This window comes from Meleagris gallopavo, chromosome 22 (genome assembly GCF_000146605.3).
Source record: "Meleagris gallopavo isolate NT-WF06-2002-E0010 breed Aviagen turkey brand Nicholas breeding stock chromosome 22, Turkey_5.1, whole genome shotgun sequence".
NCBI classification, from domain to species: domain Eukaryota; kingdom Metazoa; phylum Chordata; class Aves; order Galliformes; family Phasianidae; genus Meleagris; species Meleagris gallopavo.
In genome coordinates this window covers 2969755-2985379 of record NC_015032.2, presented here as the reverse complement: position 1 = coordinate 2985379, position 15625 = coordinate 2969755, and the positions used below count along the sequence as shown (strand labels likewise).

The window sequence follows — 15625 nt, the reverse complement described above, 5'->3', positions numbered from 1 at the left end:
CCGGCTGTGTCCGAGGGCTCGGGCTGCTGGCGAGGCTGGGGCCGCTTGCTCGGCTCTGCTGTGCCCGTGGCGGAGGCGTTGCTCTGTGCACCTCCCCGCGTCCGCAGAACGCTTTCTTGCGGCTCTGGGGGTTCCCGAGCTGTGAGCGCGAAGTGTCCGGGCGGGAGCTGCGCCGTTCCTGCGCTGATGCTTCGGGTGCTGTTTTAGGGCCGCCCGCAGCGCTGCTCCCCGCCTCAGCGCGGGGTTGGCGTGGAGCCGTGCTGGCAAAGGGCTGCTTACTTAACTCCACTTCTTTCCTCTTGGCGTTTGAGCGCTGGAAGCCCGGGTCCGTGCCCGCAGTGTGCTGTGCTGGGGGCTGCGATGTGTGCCAGCGGCTCCGGAGTGGTTTTCCCCCACCGAAATATCCCCGCGAACCCTGAGCTCCCCCTGCTGCTGCCAACCCCGGAGGTTCTGGCACATCTCCTGGCCCTGCAGCAGCCCGGCTCCAGCGCAGGGCTGTCGCTGCTCCCTGCGGTCCCCAGCCCACGCTGTGTGTCTGTCTCCCTCTCCAGCTCGGCTTTGTGCTTGACCATGAACGCCAGTGGCCCCGGCTACCCGTTGGCCTCTCTCTACGTGGGGGACCTCCACCCGGACGTGACCGAAGCCATGCTCTATGAGAAGTTCTCACCTGCGGGGCCCATCCTGTCCATCCGGGTGTGCCGGGACGTGGCCTCGCGCCGATCGCTGGGCTATGCCTACATAAACTTCCAGCAGCCGGCGGATGGTGAGCTCTGGAGCACAGCCCTGCAGAGCTGCCGCACACCTGGGGCTCAGGAGGGCGTGGGAGGAGCTGGGGTGGCAGCTGTTAAGGATATTGATACCTTCACATGCTGGGTTTGGGCTGTCTTTAATCCCAGTCTGCACTCCCTTGTGGGACGGTGACCTATGTCTGCTCAGGGATGGGAGATGGTGCAATGGTTGGGATTTGGGAGGATTGGTCTCCTCCCTCTGAGCTCAAGAAGGGCATCCAAACCCCTTCTGCCCTTCGCTGGGCAGCTGGTTGCCCACTGACTTATACCAAGCAGAAGTAAGGATCCTCTCCCAGTTTCCTTCTGCTGGTGTCCCATCTCATCCTGCTGACCGTAGCAGTACTGCTCTGAATGGTAGAATTGCCTAAAAGGCTTTTCTGCCAGGTGCTTCTGGCAGGAGCTGAAGCTGTCTGCCTTGTTTAGCTTAAGGAAATGCTCAGCAGTGTCCCTGATTCCCACACCTGTCTCAGGGGCTCTGGGACATGGGAACAGTCTGTCCCTGTGATGATCCTCTCTCCTCTATGTTCACTCTTTGCCAGCTGAGCGAGCCCTGGACACCATGAACTTCGAAGTGATCAAGGGCCGACCTGTCCGAATCATGTGGTCGCAGCGAGACCCTGGGCTCAGGAAGTCAGGGGTTGGAAACGTCTTTATCAAGAACCTAGATGACTCCATTGACAATAAAGCCCTGTACGACACATTCTCAGCCTTTGGGAACATCCTGTCCTGCAAGGTACATCCCTGTGTCTGTGCTGCTGTGGAGGGGACCTGCTGTATCCCCACACATTCTTGGCAGTGTGTTACAACCAGCTGAAATTCACTTTCTGGCTTCACTTTTTAAGTTTCTTTTGAATTCCCACCCTTTGCCTGGATAGAAGCATTCTGCGTTTCCCATGGGGGTAGGGGAGGCTTTTCCTCCCCCACATTCCCTTTATTTCTTCCTCCTGATCCCTGACCTGCTGCCTACAAACACCTGAACACAGCTCTGCCGCATTGGGAGCAGGCTGTAAGGAGGGTGAACACTGGAAACAAGGGTGATTCTCCCTGAGACTTATGTACAAGGATGAAGAAAAACAGTGTCTGTGGATTTTCTTTTCCTTTGCTCTGCTTTTGTAGGTGGTTTGTGATGAAAATGGATCCCGTGGCCATGGCTTTGTTCATTTTGAGACTCAAGAGGCAGCAACTCGGGCCATCGAGACCATGAATGGGATGCTCCTCAATGACCGCAAGGTGTAAGTCTGCCCTGGGGCTGCCTTGGCACTGCTCCTCCATTGGCTTGGTGCTTGCTTGTGAGCTAAAGTGTGCCCTGCTGCCTCCTGCCCTCAGTATCTCCTCTTTCCCCTTCACAGTTGAGCAATGCAGTTCTGCTTTCCAGAGCTGGAGCCACTTGCAGTCTTTGCTAATGGCTGTATGATAGTGGTTTGGAGCCCTTCCTAATAATGGGGGAGGAACCTGACCCGGGGTTGTGTTTTATTGTTAAAGCAGTGTAATGAATACCCACAAAGCAGGGCTGGTCCTCAGTCTTCATCATCTGGGTGATGCAGTCTGGGGCAGGAAGAAGTTTTGTCCTGCAGCAGCACTCTGCTGGTGATATGTCACCTCAGATCTTGTGGGCTACTTTCCTCTCTGTGGCAAGGGGCTGCCAAAGAGCCTGGGGATGCCTTGGAGGAGGAGAGCTGCAATGTGGTGGCATCTGTCAGTGTCTCTTTTGGAGTGACACCCCCAGCTATGTTATGTTCTTGGCCTATACCAAGGCAGATGAGCCTGTGCCTGTTTTCCCCCTGCATAGACATAGAGGGTTTTATGGTCCTCTGCTTGCTTCCTGCAGGTTTGTTGGCCACTTTAAATCCCGCAAAGAGCGCGAGGCAGAATTTGGGGCTAGGGCAATGGAGTTCACCAACGTCTACATCAAAAACTTCGGGGATGACATGGATGATAACAGACTGCGGGAGATATTCTCCAGGTTTGGTGAGTGTAGTTGCTGAGGCCAAATAACCAAATGTCTGGGAAGTGAGCTGGGGACCCCAAAGAGAGATGAGGAACACTTGGCTGAAACAGAGCTCTTCTCTTGTTGTGACCTGCCTTACTTAAAACACCACATGGCTGAAGGGTTGCAGAGACTTGCATTGTCAGGATGCTGTCTGTGCTTTCCTGTAATGACGGGGTACTATTAGGTGACCCAAGAAAAGTATTGGTTTCCTTAGATTTCTGAGTAACGAATCATTTGTTTTTGAAATTGTCTTGAATGCTGTCTGGTTCTAAGAACCATGAGAATAAGAGATGTTGAGTTTGAATTTAAAGCAGAGGTGGCTTTCCCTGTTCAGTCTGTTAGTAGATGGTGCCTCTCACAGCAGAGCTTGGTGCTGTGCCAGCTCATAGACCATGCTTGGCAAGTGCAAGCTCAGCTCATCTGTGAACGTCATTTATATGAACCTGACATATGTGTTGATGCATCGAAGAGATGAGAACTCATGGCCAAAGAACCTGAAAAGCCAACAGCAATGAGAGCAGCATACTGGATGGGAGGGATCATCCTGGCCTCCCACAGCCTTCTTTCCCCACACTGCAGCAGGGATCCAGCAGTTCCTCGTGCTGCTTGCCTCTTCCCCACTGCCTCCCAGTCTTCTGTTTGGGCCAGTGTCTTGTGGAGGCTTTGTTTGCTCCCAAGCTTTCTTTACAGTGATGTTCTCCAAGCTTTCTTTACAGTGATGTTCTCCAAGCTTTCTTTACAGTGATGTTCTCCAAGCTTTCTTTACAGTGATGTTCTCCTTCCCTCTTACAGGAAAGACGCTGAGCGTCAAAGTCATGATGGACAACACCGGGCGCTCCAAGGGCTTTGGGTTTGTGAACTTCGAGAAACACGAAGAAGCCCAGAAGGCAAGCAGCTCCTGGCTGTGCAGCTGGTGGGCAGCTTGGCTGTCTGCTGCTGGCTCTGCTCACCTCTTGAGACCCCCCCGTCATGGAGTGGGAGCTTGATGTCCCTGCTGGCCACGGTGTCAGCATAGCTGTGGGAGCTTGAATGAGCAGCACGTGTACAGGCCAGCCTTTCGGCCAGGGAGGGGGTGGACTTTGTGAGGGCACAGCTCCTGCTGTGGGACTGGGGCAGCGGGGAGGAGTTCTGCTGGTCTCAGAGCTGCGTTCTGCTGACAGGCCGTGGCTGACATGAATGGAAAGGAGATCAACGGGCGGATGGTGTATGTGGGCCGGGCACAGAAGCGGCTGGAGCGGCAGAGTGAGCTGAAAAGGAAATTTGAGCAGATGAAGCAGGAGCGAGTGAGCAGGTACCAGGTAAGGGGAATGGGGTGCTTTCTGGCATATGCTTGCACTGCAGGTGTACCCTCTGCAATACAGGTAACCACACAGAGATCCAGTTGCTATTCCCTAACATCGAGGGAAGCAAAGAGCTCTAAGTCCAGGTTAACAAGCTGCTCTGCTTTTTTTTTTTTTTCTTTTCCCAAAAATAAAACTTTATTCTCAAAATTAGGAATTCTTTTGAGCTCTTGGAAGCCACTTCGTAGCAGTTGTCTGAGTGCGTATCCCCAAGTGAGCAAAACACATGCTCCTCTTCAAGTCGCTGATTTCATTGGGATGTTTTTTGGGCTGTCCCACCTGCTGGCTGAGCTGCTGATGAAACATCAGCTTTAAAACCTGCTGTAAATCTTGGGATCCTTATCTACTTTTGGGAGGAGGCCAAGCTGCTTTTTCTGCCCCTTTACAGGGGGTCAACCTGTATGTGAAGAACCTGGATGACGGGATAGATGATGAACGGCTGAGAAAGGAATTCTCTCCTTATGGCACCATCACCAGTGCCAAGGTAAGGGGTTGAGGGTCCTTGGGCTTTGCTGGCTGGCTGCTCAGCCCTCTGTAAGGGATTGGGGTGATTGTCCTTTTGAATTACAGTTCCCTAATGATGGCTTGTATCTCAAGCCAAGCTTGAAAGATTTGTCACTTGTATCCAGTTCTGATTCAGCAAGTCTTGTTAACTTTGCTGAGTTATCCAGCCCCAGTGAAATGCAGGATGTGGCTCCTTAAAGCTAAATCACTCTGAATATTGCACACCTGCTAGCATAGCTCAGGGCCAGTGTGATGCTGCAACTCTGCTTGCTTCTGAGCAAGCATCAGATGCTGCAGCATTACAGAGCCCTGCAGGGCTGAGGGAGATCGCAGATCTTGAGCTGGCCTGGGCTCTGACCTCTGCGCTTAGCAAACCTGTGTTCTTCATGCAGACACATCCTCTCCTTCCTTGGGAAAGGCTGGGACAGGTGGGAACATCCTATAATCTGTCCAACCCTGGGTGTGGGTGCCATGGGGTCCCGCTGTCCACATGCAGGGGAGGCCCTGACCGTGTGTGCTTTGTGGGTGGCTGTGCTGATCTGTGGACTTAGTTGTGTTGTTCTAATCCAATTTTAGGTGATGACAGAGGGTGGCCACAGCAAAGGGTTTGGCTTTGTATGTTTTTCCTCTCCAGAAGAGGCTACCAAGGCCGTGACCGAAATGAACGGACGGATTGTTAGCACTAAGCCTCTCTACGTTGCACTTGCACAAAGGAAAGAGGAGAGAAAAGCAATTCTCACCAACCAGTACATGCAGCGATTGGCCACCATGAGGGCACTGCCTGGCCCTTTTCTTGGCTCCTTCCAGCCTCCCCCAGGGTATTTTCTCCCCCCCATCCCTCAGGTGAGTCCTTTAGGGACAGCCTTGCATGGGGACCTGAATTTGCCGTATGTGGGGAGGAGCTGAGGTTGGTTGGTAGGATTTAGGAGCGTATCTCTGTTCTGCACAGACCCAGGTGCTGTTTGGTGTCAGTACCTGGCTTCAAAGTCAGTGCAGGATGTGCAGGAAAGCTGGCTTGAGGTGCTCCCACAACGGGAGCCCTGGGGTGCTCCTTGGGTCAGTAAGAAGTTTAGTGGAAGGGTTTGAGTGTGGAGATGGAATCAGTAATGGAATGGGGGGAGCCAGGAGGGTTGGAGAAATGTGGAAGATGCATGTGGGGAGGAGTTAAATGGACTTGCTGGAGGAAACACAGGCAGTAAGATTAGAAGCAGGTCTTCGGCTTGCCTGGCTGCTGAGATGCTCTTTGCCCTGCTGGTCTGATATAGATCAGCTCCCCAGTCACCTCAGATAACTTGTTCTCCTCCCATAGCCGCAACCCAGAGCTGCTTTCTACAGCCCCAGCCCAGTTGTCCCTGTCCGTCCTGCCACTCGTTGGAGTGCGCAGCCCTCCCGGTCTCCCAGTGAGTGCATCCATCTGTCCCTTGCTGTCAGCTGGGCTGGTTCAGGGATCAGAACACTCTTAAAGACACCACGAAGCATGTGGCTGTGGGAAGCTGTCACCTGGAGAAGCATGCAGTGTCGTGATGTAGGGCTCACTGGTGGCAGGCACTGGGGCTCAGGCTAACCACAGAAACATTCCCTGACTACAGCCACCTCCCAGCACATCTCCTCCCATGCTTTTTTTTTTTTCTATCAGAAACTTCACTAATTGTGCTCCATCTCTCCAGCAGCGTACCCTGCAGCCACCCCCGTCCTGAGGGCTGCTGTGCAGCCCCGGCGCCTGGTGTCCAACATCAGCACCATGAGACAGGCGTCCACTCAAGTGCCTCGTGTGCCCCCCCAGGCGCAGAGAGTGGGTGAGTGCCACGGGGACCTGACTCTGGCCCTGCAATGGTGGGTGTGCATAGGGGCTGGCTGCCCCTGGGGTGAGTGGGATAGTGTTTAACAATCTCTTCCCTCCTTGTTGCAGCCAACATAGGGACGCAGACAGTCAGTGCCCGGGTGCCCTCCTCGCCCACCCTGCGGGGTGCCCCGCATTACAAGTACTCCCTGGCTATGAGGAACATCCAGCCCATGGGCAGTGTGCCACCTGGGGCTCAGCAGGTAGTGCCAGGCTTTGGTTTTAGTCCTAACTGGTGTGATGGAATCCCTGATGGAATCTCTTCCTGAGCTCCGGGTGCTCATCCTGCAGCACATAGATGTGATGCCTGGCTCTGGTTTTCCCCAAAAGTTTGCACTGGGATACAAGCAGGCAGTGCCAGATTTTGCACTGGTGGCTCTGGAGGACAAAATGCTCCACTGTGCATCCTTGAATCCAAGGGCCAGCACTGTTCCTGTATGCCAACTCGTGTTTTGCTTCCAGCCTGACTGCTGCTCTTCTCTGTATTTCTTCACTCAGGTGGGAGAACCTGCTGTGCACGTCCAAGGGCAGGAGCCGCTGACGGCATCCATGCTTGCAGCAGCCCCTCCACAGGAGCAGAAGCAAATGATAGGTGGGTGTCCGGGCTGCCAGAGATCCTCCTGTCTGAGTGTGCGCAGGCAGATGGACTTGCATGTGCTAGGGAATGCATAGATAATAGGAGAAGCTCTAAGCCTGTGTTGGATTTCTCTGATATTATGTTGCTTTAAAAAGGAGGAGAAAAATTTATATATATATCTAAGTTGTGTTGGAAGGATATGGAATGAGCAACCTCCTCTCTGTCTGCATTCACTACTTGGCAGTGGGGTGGGCTCTGCAGGAGAGGCACTACTCCATCCTGCCTGTGCTGCCCCATGCAGCTGTCTGACTTCTTCTGACAGCTTCCATCCATGTGAGAAACCCCTCTGGGCTCAGCAGAAGGCTGGGAGCAGAGCAGTTTGAGGAAGGAAAAGGGATGGCATAGAGTTGGGAGTGCGGGGGACTTCCACTGACATCTTCCCTGGTGTTTTGGGCAGGTGAGCGGCTCTACCCCCTGATCCATGCAATGCATGCCTCACTGGCTGGCAAGATCACAGGCATGCTGCTGGAGATTGACAATTCAGAGCTGCTGCTTCTGCTGGAGTCCCCTGAATCCCTGCACTCCAAGGTAGGGGGCATGTTGTGTCCAAACAGATAGTGCCCCAAGGGTGTAGTATTACTGCTGCAAATGCTAGACAAGAGCTCTGGCCTTGGCTGTGGCCAAGGACGTTGATATCACAGAAAGAGAAAACAGCTGCTTTTCATAGTGAAAGGAAAACAGAAAGAGCCCCAGGCTGATAGCATGCCTGCCTGTCTCCAGCAAGAGGGGTCAGCAGCTCTCTGTGAGCACAGCCGAGCTCTGAGTTTGGAGGTGGATAGGAAGCAAGAGGGGGGAAAAGTGGAGCGAGAATTGCTGCTGGCAATTAAATGGCAAAATGCCATTTAGTTTAAGCATAGTCCTAGTGAATGTTCTGCTTCTGTTTCCCATCAAAACAATGAAAGTGAGTTACTGCATATCCAGTGCTGCTGCTTGGAGGCAGGATTCACTTTCACTATTCTGTTGCCATCTTTTTGGAGGAGCCTTGGCTCTGCTGGGCAGTGCCAACCAGCTTCATGTTGGAGAGGCTCTCTGGCCACTTGTAACTTATATGGAAAAGGAGAAATGCTCCAGCCCTTCCTTAGGGAGGAGACACCACAGGTTTGAGGGCTGATCCATCTTCTGGCACAGGCAGAAGACTTGAATTAGTATTTATGTAAGCTCTTCACTCCCTTGAAATGTGGCCTGTGTGGAACCTGGGCTACTGCAGTTCTTGTGCACTACGTTCCCATGGTGGTGCAACTCAGCATTTCCCTAAATGTGCTCTCTCATCAGATTGAGGAAGCAGTTGCTGTTCTCCAGGCACACCAGGCCACTGAGGCGTCACACAAGGGCAGCACGGCCCCATTCCTGCAGTGAGCCCTGGTAGGTGCAGAGCTGCTGCAGGAGCTCCTGCCTGCTCAGGGTCTGTGGCTTGTGACTCTGAAGCTTGGGGGCTGGGTTTCTTGTCCAGAGCAAGTGAAGCTTGATGAGCAATGTAGGGATGTGTGCAGTATTTCACTTTTTATCAGGTGATTCATCCTCCATTTTCCAGACTTAACTGTACTGCAAAGACACAATTCTGCGTGTGGTGTTTTTTTTTGTGTGGTGCTTGTTACTTTTATTTCCTCCCGTGTTTATGATAGTAACAACTGTGCTATCAAAAGGAAGACAGGGAAGGATCTTGTTTTTTCTGTGTGTCCAGTGAAGGACTGGTGCAGCCTCCCTAGGATTTCTCCACTGTTGTTGCAGAGCCTTGTGAGCAGATAAGCTTTTAAAATGTTGGAGTTGAGTGTGGGATGGATTCATTAGTAAGCAATTAGGACTCTCACATGCCTCTTTGAAGATGATGATTTCTTGACTTGTAATCACCAGGAAACCGTGTGTTAATCCAAGCTCAGAGCTGACCTGTGAATTGCTGTCTGGATTAAATTGTTCTCTAGCGGTTGAAAATTCTGTGTGTGGGTTCTTTGTGTTCCTCATAGACTTCATGACTGAGAGTGAACCTTGAGAACGTTGCCTTTGGAGAACAGCAGCAGCCGCCTCACCTCACCTTGCTTTTGGAACTGTGCCCTCACACTGACCCTGGTTTGCCTTCAATGCCCATCCTGCTTTTTGTGTGTACTGTGCATCTTGCAGAACCACTTCCTCCTTGCACCACTGTAGAAGTTAATTCTCTTCTGAAAGCATCTTGTGAAATGTAATGTGGAACTCAGTCTGACTCAGTTGCCCAGGAAATGACAAGTGCAGATGAATCGTCGCTTCAGTGAATTTACTGGGTTCTGTAGTTTTATTTGCTTCTGTAGCTGGTGCTAATAAAGAACTGATGCTTCCACTTCTGAAGCATGAGTTGGCTTCCTTTGCAGAAAGGGAGCAAATACTCTGCCTTGGTTTGTGCTGGAGGAGAAACACATGTCAGCTATGCTGCTGCAATTAGTGCTTGAAGCTTGTGATGTTGGCAGGGTGATAGTCCTCAGGGACAGGAAAAGCACCATGTAGGACTACACAGACTGCTGACCAGCAGCTCTCCTGATCCTTCCACTCTCTGGGAGGATGTCTTTAAGTAAATTTGGCACTATCCACTTGGATTTTATCCTTTCTAGGTAGCCCTTCTATATTTCCCTCTTCTAAGACACTGCTTCTTCCTGCAGCTCTTCTTCTATAACAGAGCTTGTATGCCTGCAGGAGTGCTGGGGCTGAGAACCTTCTGCCTGTCACTGTACTGTATGTGGCTCTGTGGTGCACGAGACCCAGCTGAAGTTACTGTGGATCAAAAGCTGCTTCTCCTGTGTATTTTCAGGCTGATGGGCTGAAAACACCGATAATTGCATGGAGGATGTTAAGACCTATTATGAATGTCTGCTCTTAGTATCTCCTGGAGCATACTGCAGTTGCTATAGTCATCCTGGCCTTAATGCTCCACTCTGCATTCAGGAGTGGAATTTCTGTCTCTAGTGCTTCCTTAGAATTATACTTGGGATTGTCAATCAATATACTGACCTTATTTGACTGCTTCCTTTAGCTCACAGGAGTACACCTCCATCAGCACAGCCCACCTTCTTTCTATCTATCTTGTGTTGGCACTGCTGTCTCATTCTTCCTTCTGTGCTGTATCACACCCTCCTCTCAACTCACTACTGATTCATCCCTCCTACCTCTTGTTTTCTTTCTAGCATTTTAATAGGAGCACTTACACATTTGCTCTTCCATGGCTGCTGTTCTGCTCAGCTGGGACTCTTTCCTGGGGCTTTTCTTCTTTCCTGCTCTGAGCTCTTTAAATATTTTGTTTCTTCATAGAGGATGCCACAGCCTGAGCTGTGCATTACTTAGACAATTCCTTATCAGTGAGATGCTTACTTCCTCTTGGTTATTTTTTCCCAATGTGTAACTGGTTGGAAGCTCTTATACTTTTTCTCTAGAGAGGAAAGTGCATATTGCATATGAGAAATGTATATTAGGAGCTGGGATGGAATTGTACTGGTGAAATTCATTCTGTTGCCTAGTTTGAGTCTGAAGCAGTTCTTCAGGCATAGCATACCAGTTTGGATGTGCCTGTTGCATCACTGACAGCACTAGAAGTCATTTCAAGAAAACAGCTAGCAGTAGTTCAGGATGAGCAGAATATGGAACAGCCAAAGATAGGATATTAACAAAGGCTGAAGTGCTTAAAACCTTTACATGAAAATGTAAACTTGCCACTTGAATACTCGTGAATCCAAGAAAATGCTGGTGAGTTCTCAGCGTAGCTCCCTGGTTGAACTCCTCAGGGAGGTCTCAGGCTTCAGCAGGTTGAGGCAGGAGCAGCAGTGCACGTGTAAGTCTGGAGTCTGGTTTGGAATAGTCACTGTGGTATATGAAAGAGGTAGATGGAGTGCCTCTGTGAGAAGCACTTTCCAACTGCCCATGTGGGTTCCAACATCTTTGCCTGCCTGGAAAATACTTTGTGCAGTCAGCAGCACGGTTGCTGGAACAAAAGAGGAGGAGAGGAGCAGAAGAGACCTGGGCTTGAAGCATGGCATCATTTTGCTGTGTTTGATCTGTGTCCGGTTGGTGGCATTGCACTTTACTGGGGAAGGTTCTAGAGATAAGACAGCAAAAAGGCATTGCTGTGTTTGGGGGGGGAGGAAGAGATAATGATTGCTGCTGCCTAGAAGCACTGTAATGAATTGTAGTTGGAACAGTGCAGGTGTCTGCCAGCCCTGATAACGCAGGGATGTTAAAAGAAGTGCTCTTATTTAAGAGCAGACTTTTAAATAAGATTTCCTCCTGTGTTCAGGGACATTCCTCTGCTTATCTATGTATGGCTGGCCTGTGCTTCACACCCTGAAATCCATCATGCTTACCTTGTAACAGCCTGGGGAATGGTGGGTGCAGGGTCAGTGGAGTTACAGTGTGCAGAGGATGGGGATTTAAGGAATTAGAATTTGCCCCTGGGGGGGGGTATATGAATATATATAATACCCTGGTGGTATTGTAGCTGATGGAGTATAACTCTGGGACCTATAAAGAGCTGCTTAATGTCAGGCCAAGATAAGTCTTTGTCTTACAAGAGTGTAACAGCATTAGTAATGTCTGCCTTCTAAATTCAGTTCAATGGAGCATCTGCCTGGAGTACTAACAGTTGGGATCATTACTGTAAGCTGTTAGATCACATCTAGTGTTGTCCAGCACTAAAAGGTGGCAACAGAATGAAATAAAGCAGCATGAAAGCGTCCCAGTTCCCCCATGCCTTCCATCCCATATAAAACATACTCCAAGAGTGAAAATAAACATCATTTTAATGTGAACAGTTCCAACAGAATCATAGAATAACTCCAACCGTTTCTTAATCTACCACTTTAACTCAGTGCCATCAATACCATAAGAAAAAATAAGAAGTATAAACATGCATGGAAGTAGTAAGCCAGCCCTCAATGGGGATGTTCCTGTAACACCCTGTAGCAACTGTTCCAGAAGGCACAGACAAGCTCAACTTTTAACAGAACAAAAACTGACCCCCCAAAAAAAAAAGCTGCAGAATGCCCAAGCACCTGTAATGTGACAGTAGTGCAAGTGGACCAAGGCAGGTTGAAGTTGCTGTTGGTTTTCATATATGTGCTGAACAATTAAAGATGAAAGAAAGAAAGCTGCTGCTGTAAACGCCTGCCCAGTCACACTATGCAGCAGAAACTCAGCTGAAGGCCAGCAGGTGTCAGGTAGGAGAGGGAACGTGCTCAACCCTGTGCAAGTAACGACGACTTGGTTTTAAGAGTGGTATGCAGTGCTCAGGCAACTGCAGCATTTCTTGCAGCACTCCTTTAGCAACCCTAGTTAATAGCAGCACAAATGCAGCAAAACTGTCACCTGAATAAGGACAAAAAAACCTCAGTTTATAACTTCTCAGAAAGAGCAGCCACTTTGTGTGTATCTTGGCCAAGTGGATAAAGTCCCTGAGGCCAGCAGGTACAGGCACATTGACTTCAGCCAGGGAAGTTCACCCATTTGCCTCCCTCTCAGGCAAGTGCATGAAAACTTTGCATGATCTTAGAGCCAGATACACAAACTGTATCAAACAACTATCTTAACGTTCATTGTGGTGGCACAGAATGTGTCACATCTCAGCAGCAATTAAAGATAGATCTCAGTACCAATCCTGCATTCAGATTGGTCCCTGCAGCATCAGAAGGGGAAACTTCCTTCTGCAGCAGAAAAAGCTTTCCTTGTTGCTTGGTTACCCTAGGCTCTGTTCAATTCTTGCAGTAGTCTCAGTGCAGCTGTGTTCTTTGGTTCAATTTTCAACAAGCTGTTGATGTCAGCAATACTTGATTTGTAATCCTAGAAAAAGAATTAAGTGTTAGTGCATTAAAAATGTGGTTTAAGTCTCCTGCTGGAGAACTACACCCGGTGACAGAGGCAAGGCAACGCAACAGCCTGGGACTGTTTTTTGAGCTGCTTTTGAGCATCAGCATCAGTGTAGCTGTTCTAAAACATGCTGAAAAGCATTAACAGGCTCTTATCTGAAAACTAGTCGAAAACTCCTGACTTACCTTCAGTTCTTTAAGTGCCTGAGCACGTCTGTAGAACGCCTTAACGTTTTTAGGATCTAATCGTAGAGCTTCTGTGCAGTCCTGGACTGCTTCCTTGTGTTGCTTCAGAGTCAAGTAACAGAGAGCTCTGCAATACAGACACCTGGTTAGAAACCTTTGTTAAAAGCAGTATTTACTGCTGCAGTGCAGAGAACTAGCCACAGCACAAAGCTGGACTCCCAAACCAGGCAGTATGCTAAGGAGTCACTGATCAGAGCTCAATGCTTGTTTAAGTTAAAAAGAGCAAAAAGCAGCCAACGGTTTTTCAGTCTGCGAAAAAAACCCCAGCATTTTTAGAGCAATGTGCTCCTTGCTCTGCCACTCTGGAACATGCTCTGTTCATCTCAGAAGTGTACTCTGAGTACAGCAGTGTGCAATTTGTGGTTCATGGGGCAGCAGACACAAATAATAAAATGACACAGTCCTGGCAGACAAGCATTAAAGGGAGGAAGCCCCTAGGCTGAGTGGCTCTAGGGCTTGTTGTAGAATCTGATCAAAGAACATTATACAAAGTACAGGGAAGATTGAACTTGGGGGAATTGCGTGGGTGTTTTGTTGTTTGTTTTGTTTTTTTTTTAAATTCAATTGTCTGGAAAAAACATCAGACAGCTGTGTCAGAAGTACCAAAGTGACTTTTATGAAATGCCAAAAGCAATTGGGCAGTACCTGTTGGTGTAAGTTGCACATTCCTGGTTGAGCTTTAAACTCTCACTGTACTTCTCAATTGCCTTTTTATGGTTTCCTTTCTTTACGAGTTCATTTCCTTCTTCCTTAAGAGTTCGAGCTCTCTCTATGCCAGCAGCAGTCTGGGCTGGAAGCAGTGCAAAAAAATACAGAACAAATAAAAGTGGTAATATCAGACCAGCCTCTCAGAAGGCAAATAGCCCCATCCCAGAGGCAAGATGCAGATCAAAGGATCCAGAATGAGCAGCCAGCCCACGTTCCTGCAGCTCTCAGCCCCAGCTACAGACACCATGCAGGCATGGCAGCCTGCCTTGCTGTCTGCAGCCCTGCTGAGCTGAAGGGCTCTCACCTGGGTCTCCCCGTGGTGTGTTTCCAGGGGGAGCACCTCCTGTGGGGGCTCCTGCAGAAGGAACACTCCATCTCCTCTGGGCATCAATGGGGACTGTGGGGATGGGTGGGAGCTTCTCGCGCCAGTTCGCCCCGTGCTTCTCCAGCAGAGCTTTGGTCATCCTGGAAGAGAAGGCTGGTGGTTGCACTCCTGCTGGTTGATAGCATAGGAGCTGGAGGGACTACTTTTTAACCTGGCTCATACTGAGGACCTCATCTCCTCACTGAAAATTTTACATGCATCTCAACTACAGACAGGGTGTTAAGAAAAGGTCTTCACGTTAGCGGGGCCAAAAATACCATAGGATAATGGCTGGGACTGTTAATGCTCAGCTGGGCAGGGGATGTTTGTCACTCCTCAGCCTGGCGAGCACTAGAGTGAATTGGACGCCTCCAAGAGAAAATGACTTCAGCAGTCTGCAATCCCATCTGCATGGGGGGCACAATGCACAGGACACCAGAATTTGTTAATTATTTTTCTTTTAAAATAAGTACTGGGCAAAGCAAGAAATCATTCCCAGGCCTCCGTGATGTGCCAGCAGCCTGAAGGGAGCTGAGGGCGTTATTACGTGCAGGGAGCATGACCCAGCCTGCCCTCTGCACAAAGCATCAGAGTCTCAGCCATCTTGTTAATGTGCTCAGGACACAGCATGCTCCTGACACCTCTGCAGAAATGAAACAGGGCTCTGATTCATAGGCTTGGGTTGGAAGAGACCTTAAAGCTGATCCACTTCCAACCCCAACCGTGGGCTGGCTGCCCCCTACCACATGCCCAGGGCCCCATCCAACCTGACCTCGGGCACCTCCAGGGGTGGACACTCACAGCTCTCTGGGCAGCCTGGAGCAGCAAACCAGACTGCAGCACTCGGAGGCAGAAAGCAGGGCACAGTCAGGGTTACCTGTTGACCCCATCGTGGGCCGCCTGTATGGAGCAGTCCACCTGCAGGGCGGTCTTGTAGTCCACGTAGGCCAGCGCGAAGCTCTCCAGGGCCTCATAGGCAGCCGCTCGCCTGAGCAGGGGCTTGATGGCAAACGGGGTCAGGCTGAGGGCGCTGTGACGAGGAGAGAGAAGGTGGCAGCGGGCAGAGAGGCCTCAGGGAGCTCCCTACTGCCTGTAACCGGACGTGTCCTGTGAGCGCTGAGCGGTGCAGGTCTGTGCTCACACACGGCGGTGCCAAACGGTGGGAAACGGGCTGGGAGCCGCTGTCTATTTCCTACCGTAACGAACTAAAGGGGAAAGAAGGGAATTCTTTCCTCGGGGATGGAAACCGGAAGGGAAGGGCTGCAGCTCTGGAGCCGCTCCTGAGACCTCAGTGCCCGTCAGCCCCAGGGGAGCGGTCTATTTTCCGCTGCAGAGGGGACCAGAAGGACTCGCTCACCCGCAGCAATCGGCGACGCAGCCCCGGCAGGCGCC

General features: G+C 50.5%; 2 protein-coding genes across 6 annotated transcripts in view; one reads left to right on the top strand and one right to left on the bottom strand.

Moving 5' to 3' along the window:
• The first annotated feature begins 54 nt into the window (after positions 1-54).
• On the top strand, positions 55-11753 carry PABPC1L (poly(A) binding protein cytoplasmic 1 like). Of its 5 annotated transcripts, XM_010722306.3 has the most exons (15): positions 56-763; positions 1328-1521; positions 1905-2020; positions 2617-2756; positions 3571-3665; positions 3939-4076; positions 4507-4602; positions 5199-5465; positions 5932-6022; positions 6290-6418; positions 6532-6665; positions 6961-7054; positions 7497-7627; positions 8372-8461; positions 9061-11753. In XM_010722306.3, exons 1-14 carry the CDS (start codon positions 361-363, stop codon positions 8453-8455), a joined length of 2112 nt encoding a protein of 703 aa, XP_010720608.1. In that variant the 5' UTR covers positions 56-360; the 3' UTR covers positions 8456-8461; positions 9061-11753. The 5 variants fall into 5 exon arrangements, with proteins under 5 accessions (XP_019477699.1, XP_010720609.1, XP_019477701.1 ...); XM_019622154.2 differs by lacking the exon at positions 9061-11753 and having other exon boundaries at positions 55-763; positions 6293-6418; positions 8372-9050; XM_031556518.1 differs by lacking the exon at positions 9061-11753 and having other exon boundaries at positions 8372-9050.
• An 82-nt stretch (positions 11754-11835) lies between these two features.
• Positions 11836-15625, bottom strand: part of TOMM34 (translocase of outer mitochondrial membrane 34) — a 5561-nt gene continuing 1771 nt past the window's right edge. Inside the window, exons 2-7 of the mRNA XM_010722338.1 lie at positions 15591-15625; positions 15111-15263; positions 14174-14334; positions 13807-13951; positions 13102-13228; positions 11836-12889 (exon numbers count right to left, since the gene is read on the bottom strand). Of these exons, the coding sequence (XP_010720640.1) occupies positions 12791-12889; positions 13102-13228; positions 13807-13951; positions 14174-14334; positions 15111-15263; positions 15591-15625 (720 nt within the window). The 3' untranslated portion in view covers positions 11836-12790. The remainder of the gene's footprint in view (positions 12890-13101; positions 13229-13806; positions 13952-14173; positions 14335-15110; positions 15264-15590) is intronic.

What these genes read in the sequence shown, in the direction of transcription:
- PABPC1L (XM_010722306.3), top strand. Translation starts at nt 361, where the DNA reads ATGTGTGCCAGCGGCTCCGGAGTGGTTTTCCCCCACCGAAATATCCCC. An exon ending in CCCCCAGGCGCAGAGAGTGG is followed by an intron (nt 6,419 to 6,531) that starts GTGAGTGCCACG and finishes TCCTTGTTGCAG; the next exon opens with CCAACATAGGGACGCAGACA. An exon ending in CTGAATCCCTGCACTCCAAG is followed by an intron (nt 7,628 to 8,371) that starts GTAGGGGGCATG and finishes CTCTCTCATCAG; the next exon opens with ATTGAGGAAGCAGTTGCTGT.